Consider the following 17142-nt stretch of genomic DNA (forward strand, 5'->3'; position numbering starts at 1 on the left):
TTACAAATTTGTCCATTTTTTCTGCCACTGAGCCATACCGCCCAAAATTGCAAAGCAAATACAGTTTCATAATTTATCAAGAAGGATTTTTCTTCTCTGCTCTGCGTCGACCCATTCTTAGTATTAAAGTTTACACCAATTTCCAAGAAGAAAGGGGCAGGGAAATGACAACTAATATGACTAATTTTAACATGTTTATTAATGACCTTGTAGGGGGCATAGAGAGTAGAATTTCAATATTTGCAGATGACACTAAACTCTGCAGGGTAATCAATACAGAGGAGGACAATTTTATATTACAGGAGGATTTATGTAAACTAGAAGCTTGGGCTGATAAATGGCAAATGAGCTTTAATGGGGATAAATGTAAGGTCATGCACTTGGGTAGAATGAACAAGATGTATAATTATGTGCTTAATTGTAAAACACTGGGCAAAACTGTCACTGAAAAAGACCTGGGTGTATGGGTGGATGACAAACTCACATTTAGCGGCCAGTGTCAGGCAGCTGCTGCAAAGGCAAATAAAACAATGGAAATGCATTAAAAGAGGCATAGATGCTCATGAGGAAAACATCATTTTACCTCTATATAAGTCACTAGTGCGACCACACTTAGAATACTGTGTACAGTTCTGGTCTCCGGTGTATAAGAAAGACATAGCTGAACTGGGGCGGGTGCAGAGAAGAGCGACCAAGGTTATTAGGGAACTAGGGGGTCTGCAATACCAAGACAGGTTATTACACTTGGGGTTATTTAGTTTGGAGAATCGAAGGCTTAGGGGTGATCTTATTACAATGTATAAATATATGCGGGGACAATGCCAAGACCTTTCTAATGATCTTTTTACTCTTAGACCTGTGACAGGGACAAGGGGGCATCCTCTACGTCTGGAGGAAAGAAGGTTTAAGCATGCTCACAGACGCAGATTCTTTACTGTAAGAGCAGTGAGACTATGGAACTCTCTGCCATATGATGTTATAATGAGTGATTCCCTACTAAAATTTAAGAAGGGACTGGATGCCTTTCTTGGAAAGTATAATATTACAGGGTATATACACTAGTTTCCTTAATATTGCGTTAATCCAGGGAGCTAGTCTGATTGCCGTATGTGGAGTCGGGAAGGAATTTTTTTCCCCAATGTGAAGCTTACTGTTTGCCACATGGGGTTTTTCTGCCTTCCTCTGGATCAACATGTTAGGGCAAGTTAGGATAGGATATGGGTTGAACTAGATGGACTTAAAGTCTCCCTTCAACCTTAATAACTATGTTACTAATTTTTGAGCTTCAAAAGCGGTTTGACAAAACCACCTTAAAAGTTAAATGCTATGCTGCTACATAGGGAAACCATCCAGCATTCACCCACACAATGAAGGGAGCCATCAGCTTACCAATGATAATGGCTCCTCTATAAATGTAGACTCACAATTGGTGTCACCTTTCATTGTAAATATTATCCTTCTTTTTCTTCTCTATTCTGCCCAGACCACCACGATGATGACCATCATTGGTTCCTCACATCTGCAACCATCCTTAGCCATTAATAATTTAGACCCCTGAGAGCAGTCCTTTAAGGAGGTTGTCCAGACTTGAGTCAATCCTCACAGCATACAGTGTGTGCACTGTCAGTGTCCTCCAGGAGCCGACTGGCGCGTGACCGCAAGTTTGAGATTTGTATACATGCGGTCACATGCCGACTAGAAGTGAATTGAGTGAGGCCTGACACGTCTAGTTAGAATGTCGTTGGAAGTATGCAAATTGCATACAGCATGCACACTTTACGTTGTGACTGTAGATTTGGGCCCCAAACCTGGGCAACCCCTTTAAATTAATACAGACCTTTAAATGTATGGAGACCCCAGATCAATCCCATAAATTAAACTCTGCAAACAATTGCAAACATCTGATCCACTAAACCATTACAATCCCAAGATAAGACCCCAAAGCAAATATATACCCGAGAACTGACCCCAGACCAACCCACTAAATAAATACAGATCCCAGAGAAGATCCCTACACTTAAGGTACTGTCACATTAGCGATGCACCAGCGATCCCTACAAGTGATATGACGCGATCAGGATCGCTGGTGCATCGCTAAGTGGTCGCTAGTGAGCTGCCACACAGGCAGATCTCACCAGCGACATCGCTGGGGTCGGGGGTCGTTACTTACCTGTCAGACTAGGCGATCCTGACGTCCTCCCGCCCGGCTCCACGCTCGTCGCTCGTCTCTCCACAGGAAGCGCCGCAGGAAGCTGACGACGAGAAACGGCCCAGGACCTTCTCGCGCGATCAGCGATAACCAGCGGGGGAGCGGGTCGTAGGTAAGTATCACACACAGCGATATCGCTAGCAATATCGCTATAACGTCACAAGTTATAGCGATATTTCTAGCGATATCGCTTAGTGTGATAGGCCCTTTACACAGCCACTGATACTTTCCTCCTCTGCTGCTGTTCTCTGACTTTTGGACCTGCACAGAGATGATCAAGCAGCCAAGTATCTGCAGGTCCTTCAGTGCAACAGTATCAGGATCTGGATGCATATGATGGTCATGCATCGTCATCTGTGCAGTGTTTAAGTAGTTTTGCTGCCCTTTATAAAAGGTATTTATTTTCCTGTTATTAGTAGCAAAATTTGTAACAATTATATAATGTGAATTAAATCGATGGAACTTGCTCCAGTTGCCTTGTTCTCTCTATGCCCCTATATGTATGAAAGTAACCTTTGGAGCCCTATATCAGAAAAACAAAACTTGGAACACTATAAATATCATAGAATCATAGAATCGTAGCGTTGGAAGGGACCTCCTGGGCCATCTGGTCCAACCCCCTGCTCAAAGCAGGATTCGCTAAATCATCCCAGACAGATGTCTGTCCAGCCTCTGTTTGAAGACTTCTATTGAAGGAGAACTCACCACCTCTCGTAAAATATATTAATACATTGATCAGCACAGAATATATTCTACATCTATATATATAAAGCTGTGTATGTGTGTGTATGTGTGTGTGTATCAAGGCCCGCTCCGCATTATGACAAAGATGATGTCATAATGGGTATATGGGCATGCAACTATGGGATGGAGGATGTATGATGGGTATATGGCCACGCTACTATGGGATGACGAATACATATTATGGGAATATGGACACGGGACTGTGGGAAGGATGATATGTATGATGGGAATATGGGCACGGGACTGTGGGAAGGAGGATATGTATGATGGGTATATGGGCATGGGACTATGGGATGGAGGATATGTATGATGGGTATATGGGCACGGGACTGTGGGAAGGATGATATGTATGATGGGAATATGGGCACGGGACTGTGGGAAGGAGGATATGTATGATGGGTATATGGGCATGGGACTGTGGGAAGGATGATATGTGTGATGGGTATATGGGCACGGGACTATGGGATGGAGGATATGTATGATGGGTATATGGGCACGGGACTATGGGATGGAGAATATGTATGATGGGTATATGGGCACGGGACTATGGGATGGAGAATATGTATGATGGGTATATGGGCACGGGACTATGGGATGGAGGATATGTATGATGGGTATATGGGCACGGGACTATGGGATGGAGGATATGTATGATGGGTATATGGGCACGGGACTATGGGATGGAGAATATGTATGATGGGTATATGGGCACGGGCCTATAGGATGGTGGATATGTATGATGGGTATATGGGCACGGGACTATGGGATGGAGGATATGTATGATGGGTATATGGGCACGGGACTATGGGATGGCGGATATGTATGTTGGGTATATGGGCAAGGGATTATGGGATGGCGGCTATGTATGATGGGTATATGGGCACGGGACAATGGAATGGAGGATATGTATGGTGGGTATATGGGCACGGGACTATGGGATGGCGAATATGTATGATGGGTATATGGGCACTGGACTATGGGATGAAGGATATGTATGATGGGTTTATTGGCACTGGACTATGGGATGGAGGATAATCATTATAATTTGTTATAACTAACCACAGTTAGTTACTATGCCCGGCTGGGCTCTTCAGCTAGTACTCCATAAAAATGGAAGAGAACAATTTCCATCATACTCACATTTTAGGAAACACCTGTCTTTATTTTCCGGAGTGCCATTCCAATGCTGCTGACCGACTAGAAATATCCAACACAAAAGAGAGGTGGACAGGCACATCCAATGTAAAAAAAAAAAAACTTCATGCCTTATTTTAAACACATATCTTTAAATAATCTATACAAGGATGATGTGGTGAAGGAACCGCTCTGATGCGTCTCTGGCACCTACTGCACCCTTAGTCATAGAGTATCACGTCATCCTTATATGGATTTTTTAAAAATTTGTATTTGGTATAAAGCTTGAATATTTTTTGTTATAGGATGTGGCGGTCCACCTGTTTTTTGCATTGGACATAAATACTGTATAGATTGTATTTGCCATTTTTAGATGATTGACATCCAGGAGATTGAGAGTTGAGTGGTGAATTGAGCAGGGCACTGGAAAAGTTCAGGCATACCCATGCCCTATTTGCAGAACCATGTTCCCTTCACATACCATCTTTTCCATTCCCTTCCTTCTCCATGTTTCCATCCCTGCCACTTCATGGGGGGGTAATCCATCCAGGTTTACTGAATTCAGGGTGGTTGCCCATGGTCTTGGAAGGTTTACAGACTCTCCTAGAAGCGTACAGTCAGACAGAAAAAAATGTACACCAGATACATTTTATTAGTTACAATAATGCAAGATGCATTTTAGATGATAAAACATATAAAAAAGTGGGAAACCACAGAATGGTATCACAATCCCAAATTAATGTGTAACAACAGACTTATGTACAATGTAATCCATAGTATCAATCAATTCCACATGTGTCTAATAACTTGTCCATCATCTGCTTGTATCATAATTATAAGCCATGTCATCATATAAGAAAATATCATCATATGGGAAAAGATAACCAGCCGAAGCTGCATTCAAAAAGTCATACTCTCAAACACATGTCGTTATCTGGGTGGTGTGGTCACAGCCCCGACGTACGTTTCGGTGTGCTTTCTTCTTCCTAGAAGTATAGGTGTTCCTTTTTTGCAGGGGTCTCTTTGGAGTTCATAACTATGGTTTAGAAGTTGCACCTTGAAACAACAAGGCTTTAAAAAATGAAATTTCGCTTTACATATTTAAACTTGCGCTTTTATCCACTGTGTCCAGTCCGGACAAGAATACGGACATGGATCTTAATGTTTGTTTGTCCTGAGAATTACAATAAGGAATGTGAAATGTCTTTATACAGTCTCCTAACATTCCGCACAGAGTAGATGACATGTGAATTATTCAATATGCATGATAACATGAACCATGTTTTTCAGCTATCCTTTAATGACGGCTTTACTATGGATGCTGGATAAAATCTCTTGTATTCTGCATTTTTCTCTCGTGTTTGTGTTTTGCAGTTATCCTTTTACAAACCAACAAAAACTCGGCATAAGATTCTCCTTGAAGCTAAAGCCTTTCCGTCGGACCATGTAAGGAGCCACCTACCAATCTACTAATTAGCCATTATTAGACATTTTTTTGTATAATTTCCGTGGTGATTGTCTTCTTTTCATAGTAAATCTACCTCTCCATATTCTATAGGGCTCTATTTATTCCAGCTCAATAGAAAAGCACACATTACACATCACAATTGGATTTGCTCATTGATTTCAGGCTATTTCTCGAAGCCATTGGTAGCTGAGATCTGCACAAGTCGTACATTGCTGACAATTACTCATGATGTTTTTAATGCCCAATGTAAAATCAATACAGCGCGTGAGAGTTCAAAATGTCATTTATTTATACAGCAGCAAAACAATTGCCAGGCTTGCAGGTGAAAGCGCTCCTGGATCTGTAGATAGGAGTCTTATGCTATATTTGGATTGCCAGCTCTTGCTAGCTCAACTTTACATGTGTTTTAAAGAAAGTAGAAGAAATATTCTCCTTCATCCATTGAATACACGCACAGTTGACTTTTGTTTCATGCTTTCTGCACTTTTAAGCTTTGCTGTATAGACTTGGACAGAATCAGCAGAGCAATCTCATCTTTCAAATCATAATCATTGTACTACTGAATGCCTGTATAAAGCTGGAAAGCAACAATATACCCACAGCTGAATCTTTGCAGTCACTCCCCGATCTGTAGAATAAGAGTTTGTTTTGAAACATGGGCTGGCTTGGATGTATACTATATTTTAACACAAGGAGTTTTTCTCTCCTCTCTGCCCTCTCCTGGGTTGCCACATGTTTCCACATGTAAAAACAATGATGTCAGATTAGAATTTTGCATTCTACTTACATAAGACTGGACAAATCCTACAGAAAGGAGGCCACATCATAGCCTCCTTCCCATAGGAAACAGTCTCTGCTCACGTCTGATAGTTCATTACTGTGTATTAGGAACGCAAATCTTTCCCCTGTTGCAAAAATTAAGCAATTTTTGGGTATGTTATTCAGCGTAGATTCAATGTAACTTCATGAGTAAGATTGCTAACGTAAAAGAAGCTTATCTGTAGCTTCTTTATGGTTTTCTTAGTTTGCTGCTCTGGCTCTAAACAGAAAATTGTGTCTTCTTGCAGTATACTGTGGAATCCCAGATCCGGCTTCACGGGCTCGACGTGGAGACCAGTATGCTCCTAGTTCATCCCCGCAAGGTTTGTACCAACGGACGTTTTTATTTCTGTGTTTCTGTTCCAAAGTTTTAATTTATTCTTTATCTTTCATGTTTCTTTATTTTTTTTATTGTTTTTTTTATTTTTTTTTCAAAGGTTTGTATAAAATCAAGGGGAACAAGCTAACAATGTAGCGTTTGATAGCCGAGGTCCGGATGAGCACAGTACACAGACACAGACGAGTCCCTTGCGACTTGCAAAAATGGATGCTATCATTATTACGCTGGGTTCCGAGTTAATTACACTCTGGGGAAAAATGAAAGCCTCGCGCTAAGGGAGAGCAGCACTTTACGTTTAATTATAACTCTTTTCAATGCCTTATAATTAGCAATCATATGAAAAAAAGGATGTGGGCAAATGTCAAGGTGTCGTTTCAAGCACGGCCTCCTATTACATTAAAACAATCTTTCATTTAAGAGAAGCCTTTACTCTATCAGTGCTTCCGACTTGTACTCTAGTGCCCCTGAATGTCAAGACAGTTTTGTTTTTATAACCTAAATAGCGCCAATATCTTTTTTTATATAAGTAATTCCTTTTAAATCTTTATAGAGGACGGCTCTTTAATTTTTTTTATAAGGAGCTACAAATCTCTTACATAGACATAGAATTAAAAGCTAAAATTCTGTCCTCCTGCAGCCACCACTAGAGGGAGCTTGAGTTTAATGTATACAGGTGCGGTATTGAGTTCTATGAAGAAACAGTATGCAATACGCTCTTCAGCCTCCTCTTGTGGTCACTGCTGGCAGACAAAATGGTATCATTATGTCAACTCAGAATATTTAGAGTTCTGTATAAGGAAAAGAGAACTTCAACCGATGTAATGATGTATGAAGAAAATAATCAGCACAAAATGTTAAATCAAAAAATGATCAGAGAGGAGCAAATATCCCAAAATTTGATTTGGGCAGATTGGCTCATATATGGGTGGCAAATTTACATTGCTCCCAATTAATAAGATCCAAATTGAACCTGCCCCAATTTGCACTCATCTGTTCTGCTGCCTCCACCTCTGCCACAGCACTGGACATCTTCACTGGTGTTTTTTTCATCCATGACTTTTTGCTCTATTCTGGCACTAAGGTTATTCTGTAGCTTCATATTGACATCACCTCGCAGCGTTGGAGGGGATAACGCACGCTATGACGTACGTCACTCCCAACCCCCAACATGACTCAGTGACGCCAATCACAGGTCTTGGTATGGGCTTCAGTGTCCTAAAGGAGCAATGGAAGAAAAGAGAACCATCCGCGTGGAGCTGGAATGGCATTGAAGGTTGCTAAACAGCTCAGAATAAACAGAAAAAATATTTTTGGGTTAGTTTTAATCTGGCAAAATGGCGGCAAACTTATCGCCAAACCAGAGGACCCATAGAACTGCAAATACCCCTTCAGAAAGCTTGTCAATTCTTCCAATAGGTCTGTTTTAGCCAATACTTTCCCCATGAAATTAAAATAATTGATCACATTTTCAAGAACATTTGGCATTGTGCATTTCCTCTGATGGAATTTCTCCTGGAAATGTGTGTATAAATTGACAACTGAGGCAAATGCTTAAACACCCCGACAGAGTTTCACTGCGTAAGGTGAATGATATCGCCCTGTTTTTCATCCATTCGTTCATTTCCAGGAGGAATAAAAGAGGGGCCGCCCAAAAAGTTCTAAGTGAAAAAAAAAACAAAAAACACTCCGACATTGTAATTTCACAGGATAGGCAATTATTTAGTGAAACTAACAAGTCAGGTGGAGCCATAAGGAAAAGGAAATGTAGCGCACAGTTCTAGAATGTGGCTTTTTCTTCCTGATAAAAAAGCAACAATTTCTCAATATCGTCATCATTAACATTTCAGAAGGTTACAATATACCCACCAGAACATACGGCAGGATCCGTGCCGTTTTATGTCGCTACATTTCTTTAAAGGCTACGTTCCGTAAAACCTTTAACGATTGCATTAAACCGGTATAAATAACCATATACCGCCCGGCTAATTAGTCTCCCGGCACATAAACATTTTACTCCCTCTCTGCTTACGGAAGATTTACTCTTTTTAAGCAAATGAAAACGTTGCAGTGTATCTCAGGTAAAGAGCACGCGTCCCCTCCCGGCAGATGACGGACTCCTGTTCCAGAAAATAACTTGCTATTTCTATAGAAAGTCAAACCCCAATGCTTCGGCGGCCGGCGGATCCTCAGGAGCGACGTCTCTCGGTCAGCACATGAATTCTGGATGAACACAGTTTGGTCTTTAGCTCTCGTCCCACTTTATTAAATTGGTCTGCAGAGAGGACGATTGGTCAAAGATGCTGGAAGATGAAGCCTCCAGACTATTCTGAAGTCATCGCGATTTCCATTCTGAGACAAATTTACAATTGAAGATGTGGTCCTGTCATTTAAAGGGAAGTAAATATTCTATATTGGAGTTATGTATCGCTGGGAATCTTTCATTTCTGCACAGGGTTTTGCTCTCACTTGCTCAAACATTGGTATTTTGTGTTGAAATCTGTAGCAGTCTGCTATTGCAAATTAATGCTGGTGGGGGCGCTGTTGCATTGGTGTCTATGTGTTTAGAGCCCTGGGGAAAAGTGGTACTGCAAGGGGCCAATTATTGCAATGCCTACGAAAGGCTACAAAGAACCAATTATTCTAATCGCCATTTAGACACTTTTACCCTAAGGCCGGAGTCACACTAGCGTATGGCATCCGATGCGATATGCTAATGACCCTCGGCTCCTGCTCTGCTGCGAGCGTGAGCCGGGTGTCATGTGACTGTGCTCCGATCATCTCGCACAGAGCGGATCGGAGCACGGCTATGGAGGAGGCAGAGAAAGTAATTTCTCCATCTCCTCCGCTGCCGGGGTCAGCGTATATCGCACCGCACTCGGATGATATCCAAGCGATGTGTGTTGTGTCACTCGCACCCATAGACTTATATGGGTGCAGTGTGCCGAGACTCGGCCAAGTGTAGGTGACAATTGCAGAATGCTGTGATTTTACACGCAGGCTGAATACGCCCGAGAAAATAAACGCTGGTGTGAGCTGCACCATAGATCAACCCTGGGCCGAAAGCTATGTGATGTTTTGTCACATAGCACTCGTCCGTATTCTATAGCAGTGTGACCCCGGCCTTATATTCTATCTCCTATCAGTATTTCCAGAGCTCACACTTACCCGAAGCAAATGTTAAAGGAGAACTACAGAGCGTCTATGTGAAAACCCTTCATTACTTCTGAAGATCTTACAAAACAAAACACTTTATCCCAAAGCAGCTGAAATCACTGCCCTCCTTATCAGTAGAGCTGCTTGACTTTGTCCTAATGACAAAACTTCTGTGTCAATAGCTTCAAGCAACTGTAATGTGTTCATAACAAAAATGCTAAAAATACAAGTACATTATCTGTAACTAAATAATCTCTCCATATCATAGAATCATAGAATCATAGAATCATAGAATGGTAGAGCTGGAAGGGACCTCCTGAGTCCAACCCCTGCTCAACGCAGGATTCACTAAACCATCTCAGACAGATGTCTGTCCAGCTTCTGTTTATAGACTTCCATTGAAGGAGAACTCACCACCTCTCATGGCCGCCTGTTCCTCTCATTGATCACCCTCACTGTCAAAAAGTTTTTTGTAATATCTAATCTGTATCTATTATCTATCTATTTATCTATCATCTATCTATTATCTATCTATTTATCTATTATCTATCTATTTTCTATCTATCTATCTATCTATCTATTATCTATCTATCTATCTATCCATCTATCATCTATCAATTATCTATCTGATATAGCTCTTTCTTTGTAGTTTCACTATTTCTAATACTTGTTCTTATTTCCCTTCAGGGTGAAGAGACTCTGAGGACTGAGGATATTCTGTCAGTGATTGAGAGAGAAGGAGACAGTATAGCGGTGATATTATTCAGCGGCGTACAATATTACACCGGACAGTTATTTGACCTCCCCAGGATCACAGCCGCGGGGCACAGAATGGTGAGTGCCGCACACCCGTGTGTCAGTGGTCGGGGCCGCCCTCTGCGGTATTATTGTGCACCCTGCAGTTCTTGCTGCTTCCTCAGACTTTTCTGCAGTCAGCAGGTCGATCCCTGTGGTGCTGACCGCAGCCTTTGTCGGCTCATCAACCGGCATGAGACGGATTCTCTACAATTCTGCCCCTTATTTCTTATGATCGGCCTTCAGTGACTTCACCTTTCTGCGCTGGAGCCAAAGATAATTACAGACTAGTGATCTAGATTGGAAAATAAAATAAAAAAATAAGTTCTTTGTCCGTGCCGTGATTGCGCTGATTTATGAGCAGATGTAGCAGAGCTGAGTTTGTCACTGAAGTGTTTCTTTTGTGGATTGACCTAACTTGTGTAGCTGAAGTTGTGACTCTAGAGTTTATAGGGATTGTCAACAACATTTATTATTACCCTATAGGATCCCTGGGGGTCTAAGTGCTGGGACCAGACAGATTCTGACAATTAGGAGCCCTAAGTCTGCTGTGTGACTAGTGAGCATGTGTGACCACCACTTTAGAAAGTGAATGGTGCAGAGGTCGCACATGCTCACAACCAACCATATGGTGACAGCCAGCTCCAGATTTATGGGGTTATTGGGCAACAGCATCCCAGTAGACCCCTATTCCCTTTCCAGTTTTCTTCCTCTACTTCCAATAGCTGTAATTTTTTTACCTTTGTACTCAGTAGAGTTTTATCTGTAATATCACAAAGTATTGTAAAATTACTGATCTCCTAGGAATCTACGGGCAGGGCTTCACGGGTGTACAAATATGGCCGACACAGGGGCATTTACTAGGTGCCCTGGACACCTTTATATTGCTCTTCGCACCCCATAATTATGTTTTGGCTAGGGGGCGATTGGGGTCAGAATGACTCCTTTCCCCATTTCCAACCTCTGTAACCATTGACAGCGACATTTAAGGGTTTGTGCACACAGAGTTCTTTAAGGAGTTTTTTGGAGCACGTCCGTTTCTAAAAAAAATTGTTGAAAAATTGCTCGAAAAATATTTGAAAGCCTCTGACTGCTCTTTACTGTTGTGAAACCACTGTAGTCCACATGTCCGTCTATTGAGCCTTTCTTTCTTCGTGTCACTTGCATCGAGCAGCTCATGGTGGAAAATCTCCAAACTGGACACTGTCCAATCAAAAGCTGCCAAAAATGCTCTAGAAAAAAAAAAGACGGAGCGTTTCCTGAAGGCGTTTACAGTAGAAAACTATGCGGGGACTGTGCCAGGCTGTGCGGGACTGTGCTGGGCTGTGCGGGACTGTGCGGGGACTGTGCCAGGCTGTGCGGGGACTGTGCCAGGCTGTGCGGGACTGTGCCGGGCTGTGCGGGACTGTACTGGGCTGTGCGGGACTGTGCGGGGACTGTGCCTGGCTGTGCAGGACTGTGCCGGGCTGTGCGGGACTGTACTGGGCAGTGCAGGGACTGTGCCAGGCTGTGCGCGACTGTGCTGGGCTGTGCGGGACTGTGCCAGGCTGTGCGGGGACTGTGCCAGGCTGTGTGGGACTGTGCCGGGCTGTGCGGCACTGTGCGGGGACTGTACCAGGCTGTGTGGGGACTGTGCCAGGCTGTGCAGGACTGTGCCGGGCTCTGCGGGACTGTGCGGTGACTGTACCAGACTTGCGGGGACTGTGCCAGGCTGTGCAGGACTGTGCCGGGCTGTGCGGGACTGTGCCAGGCTTTGCGCGACTGTGCTGGGCTGTGCGGGGACTGTGCCAGGCTGTGCGGGACTGTGCCGAGCTGTGCGGGACTGTGCTGGGCTGTGCGGGACTGTGCGGGGACTGTACCAGGCTGTGCGGGGACTGTGCCAGGCTGTGCAGGACTGTGCCGGGCTGTGCGGGGACTGTGCCAGGTTGTGCAGGACTGTGCCGGGCTGTGCGGGACTGTGCCAGGCTGTGCGGGGGCTGTGCCGGGCTGTGCGGGACTGTGCTGGGCTGTGCGGGACTGTGCCAGGCTGTGCAGGACTGTGCCGGGCTGTGCAGGACTGTGCCGGGCTGTGCGGCCCTGTACTGGGCAGTGCAGGGACTGTGCCAGGCTGTGCGGCACTGTGCTGGGCTGTGCGGGACTGTGCCAGGCTGTGCGGGGACTGTGCCAGGCTGTGAGGGACTGTGCCAGGCTGTGCGGGACTGTGCTGGGCTGTGCAGGACTGTGCCAGGCTGTGCAGGACTATGCCGGGCTGTGCAGGACTGTACTGGGCAGTGCAGGGACTGTGCTGGGCTGTGCAGGACTGTGCGGGGACTGTACCAGGCTGTGCAGGACAGTGCCAGGCTGTGCGGGACTGTGCTGGGCTGTGCGGGGAGTGTACCAGGCTGTGCGGGGACTGTGCCAGGCTGTGCAGGACTGTGCCGGGCTGCGCGGGACTGTGCCAGGCATTGCGGGACTGTGTGGGACTGTGCCAGGCTGTGTGGGACTGTGCTGGGCTGTGCGGGACTGTGCTGGGCTGTGCGGGACTGTGCGGGGACTGTACCAGGCTGTGCGGGGACTGTGCCAGGCTGTGCAGGACTGTGTCGGGCTGTGCGGGACTGTACCAGGCTGTGCGGGGACTGTGCCAGACTGTGCGGGACTGTGCCGGGCAGTGCGGGACTGTGCTGGGCTGTGCGGGACTGTTCGGGGACTGTGCCAGGCTGTGCAGAACTGTGCCGGGCTGTGCGGGACTGTGCTGGGCTGTGCGAAACTGTGCTAGGCTGTGCAGGGACTGTACTGGGCTTTGCGGGGACTGTGTGGGCTGTGCCGAATATTACGAGGCGAGTAGTGAAATACTCACCAGGATTCGAGTACCGTGAGTACCCCCTTACTCGCCGAGTACCGAATCCTAACGAGTATACTCTCTCATCCCTATTTATAGGCGCTGAATGATGGCTTAATTATACGTTTTGTACAGTTTAGCAATATATTGGCATTAGGAGTGTGTACAGTATAGCAATGATATTTATGTGTACTGTATGGGGGTCTCATTTATGTATTTCCACAATATGACAATTTTTTGTGCAACCTGCATGGAGACATTAGTTATATATGTACAGTATGGAAGCATTATTTATGTATACTGTATGGGATCATTATATATGTATGCAATATGGCAGTGCTATGAATGTGTACTGTATGACTGCATTAGTTATTTATGTATTTAGCATGGCACTGCATAGTATGGGGAATTAGTTATTTTGGTATAAAGAATGGCAATGATATTTTTGTATACTGTATGGGGGCATTATTTATATATGTAAATGGGTCGCCCTCCCAGGGCTGTTGGGTACTCGGTACCGGGCCGGTCCTTCAGAGGGGAATGTCACAGCAGCGGTGACCCGGTCCGTGGCCCTGGGCGCCCATGTAAAAGGGGATTGAGTGATGAAATAAAGTTTATGAGTGATTCGGGACGCCACCTGTGGTGTTCGGCAAGGGAGGTGTTAAGCCGACGCTGCAGACAGATCCTCTGGGACAGATGGTGGGGTGCAGCAGTGATGTTATAGCCCTCCACAGGCAGGGCTGTAGTCCCAGGGCAGAGTAGATGAAGAGGATAGGTGTTGAGGAAGAGGGTGCAGTGTCTGGCACAGAGATGTAGCAGTGCTGGAGAAGTTGCGAAAGAAGGCAAGGACACAGCGGAATGTATTTTTTTTACCTTTACTTTGTAAGTGCAGTCCAGGGTCCAGATTACAGATGGCACAGGAGCTGATTAGCCTGGAAGCAACTTAGGAATCTCTCTATCAGATGGGCTGTGTTGTCTCCTCTCTAGCGCTTACTTGAGGTACATGCAGTACTGTGTTACACTGACGTTCCTCCTTCTTCTTCCCTTTTGGATCTACCTCATATGGCAGACAGCTGTAGCCTTCTTTCTCCTCTGGCTCACACGTCGCTGTTGTGCCTCCGAGTCTTAGATGGGAATAGAGCATTTACAGCTTCCTATTCCTCTGGTTTCTGTTGCAGGACCATCAGTATCCATATAACCTTGGAGACCAGGCTCCAGATCAAGCACTCCAGCTGGGAATGAGCGTCAACTCTCTGCTCAATCCCCCAACTCTTCTCTCCACGTCCACACACTTCACCCTCCTCACAGAACCGACTAATTTCCCCTCCTGGCCCCCAGAGCAAAGCTCTTCCCCTTAGTATTGGTTCAGAGCTCCCTCTGCTGGCCTGGAGAGGGAACTGTGTTGCATGTAGAGATTATCTGTCAGAGAGACCCTTCATTGCTTCCAGGCATGACATCACACTCCCTAGGAGGAAGGTAATGCCATTGTGGCGACCATACTCCAGGGGGCGCCACATTCCCCCCTAGTGCAATTCAGTACTCCCGGACTGAAGGAGAACATGTAAACATATAAACAATGGAAACATTATAACTGTTCAAGATTTATAAAAAAAATGAAAAATACAAAAAACACAGCTCCAAAAATAGTCCTGTGACAATTAGTCCATTTGTCAATGTCCATGGTCCATTCCTGGGCAATGGATAAACTATATACAAGGGGTTCTTACAGAGTCTCTGTAGGCACAAAACTTGAAACGTTACATATTTAGATGTACAGGTTAACATTTACATTATTTGCATAACTTATTTAGATGCGAAACCTGAAGGGTGGTATGCCTTGGGTAGTACGGACAGACCTGCGTAACGCTGGTGTGGGTAAACTGGGTAGTAGCCATCTACAGACTCTTAGACTCACCATGGGTATGACAGATTCACCACTGGCAGGGCGAGGATTCTCTGGCTCCACTGCTGGTGTGGCATCTGCTGCCTGAACTTCCTGATTTTCAGAGTTCTCTTGAGTTACTTCTGCTTGCGCTACCAGTTGGGGAAAGGTTAAAACTGGCACCACTATGGCATTATTTACTCTAGTCCAGTTTGCAGGGAATTCTCCGAGTACAGTGCTGACCTTTTCTTCCTTCTCTATGGGTTGGATGTTGTTTTGTACTTCCATTCTTTCCTTTAGCTGGTCAGGGCACAGTTTCAGATGATCCCTCGATACTGCTGATGAGGTTTCTCCTCCATCCTTACTGATAAGGCACACCTTGGTGTTGTCGAAGTTTGATGATAAGACGGTGTAGGGTTCAGCTTCCCATTGGTCATCCAATTTATGCATCCTCCATTTCCTTTTTAGGACTTGTTCTCTTGGTGACAAGGGAACTGCAGGTGCATGTTGATTGTAGGTCTTTTCTTATTTTTGTCTTGCCTGAGATAGACTCCTGTCTACACACTCTTGTACTCTTCTGTACTGCTGCTGCCGCTCCGTATCCCAGTCAGCATCTGGTGATGTTACCTCAGGTGTAAGGACTCCCATATCCAAATCAATAGGCAGCTTACCAGGCCTCGCTCTCATTAGGTAGGCTGGAGTGCAGTTGGTGGAATTCACAGGAATGTGATTGTAGAGGTCTACCAGATCTGGCAACTTCTCTGGCCACAGATTCCTCTCTTCCAAAGGCAAGGTCTTCAGTAGATCGGTTACCACCTGGTTCATCTTTTCACACATGACATTGGTCTGTGGATGGTATGGTGTTGTCCTGATCTTTTTGCAACCGTACAAGTTACAGAATTCCTGGAACACTTCTGCCTGAAAAGCTGGACCTTGATCTGTAAGCACTCTCTCAGGATATCCGTGTGGTCTACAAAAGTGCTGTTGGAATGCTCTGGCTGCTGTCCTGGCTGTTTGATCCATGACATTCACGACTACCAGGAATCTCGAGTAGTGGTCAACGATGGTAAGAGCATAAATGTAGCCTGAATGGCTTGGAACCAGCTTCACATGGTCCGGGACGACCAACTCGAGTGGTTGTTTGGTTATTATTGGCTGCAAAGGAGCTTGCTGGCTGTTACGGTCCTTTCTGCTCAGGTTGCATTGTCCGCACTCCCAGCACCAATTTTCAATGGCCTTCTTCATACCAGCCCAGTAGAATCTCTCCCGGAGCAAGGCCTCCAACTTCTTCCATCTGAAGTGTCCAGCTCCATTGTGGTATGCTTCCAAGACCATTGATGCCTCCCTCCTTGGGACTACCACCTGCCAGACCAGCTCATGAGTGCGGGCATTGATACTCCTCCGACACAGCTTTCCCTCATAGATGAACAGCCTGCCTCTTTCCTTCCACAACTGCTGGGATTCTTCAGGAGCATCTGGACCTGGGCGTGAGTCAGCTTGTGACAGTAGCTCCTTTACCAGGCAGACTGCGGGGTCACTATCCTGGGTTTCTGCCCAGTCATGATGAGGCAATGGATTTAGGGTGGCCTCTTTCACGACAGACCGTCGGTTTCTCACTCCTTGGGCACATTGGGCCGCAATTGGCTGGTGGAAGGCAGGTAACTCTATTTCTTCGAGTGCCTCAGGATCTTCTCCTGCATCTGGCAGATTGGGCATTCTGGACAGCGCATCAGCATTGGCATTCTTGTGCCCCGCTCGGTACTTGATGGTAAATTCATAG

The 17142-nt window shown here is 45.3% G+C and overlaps 1 protein-coding gene across 2 annotated transcripts in view; it reads left to right on the plus strand.

Annotated features, from left to right (window-relative positions):
- The window catches only part of KYNU (kynureninase), a 130054-nt gene that overhangs the window by 45323 nt on the left and 67589 nt on the right, over positions 1 to 17142 (plus strand). For both annotated transcript variants that reach the window (XM_073545571.1, XM_073545570.1), the window contains exons 6-8: positions 5462 to 5533; positions 6623 to 6697; positions 10555 to 10701. In XM_073545571.1, the coding sequence (XP_073401672.1) occupies positions 5462 to 5533; positions 6623 to 6697; positions 10555 to 10701 (294 nt within the window). The remainder of the gene's footprint in view (positions 1 to 5461; positions 5534 to 6622; positions 6698 to 10554; positions 10702 to 17142) is intronic.

Source organism: Dendrobates tinctorius, unplaced genomic scaffold (genome assembly GCF_039654945.1).
Source record: "Dendrobates tinctorius isolate UK_male_01 unplaced genomic scaffold, ASM3965494v1 ptg000143l, whole genome shotgun sequence".
NCBI lineage: Eukaryota > Metazoa > Chordata > Amphibia > Anura > Dendrobatidae > Dendrobates > Dendrobates tinctorius.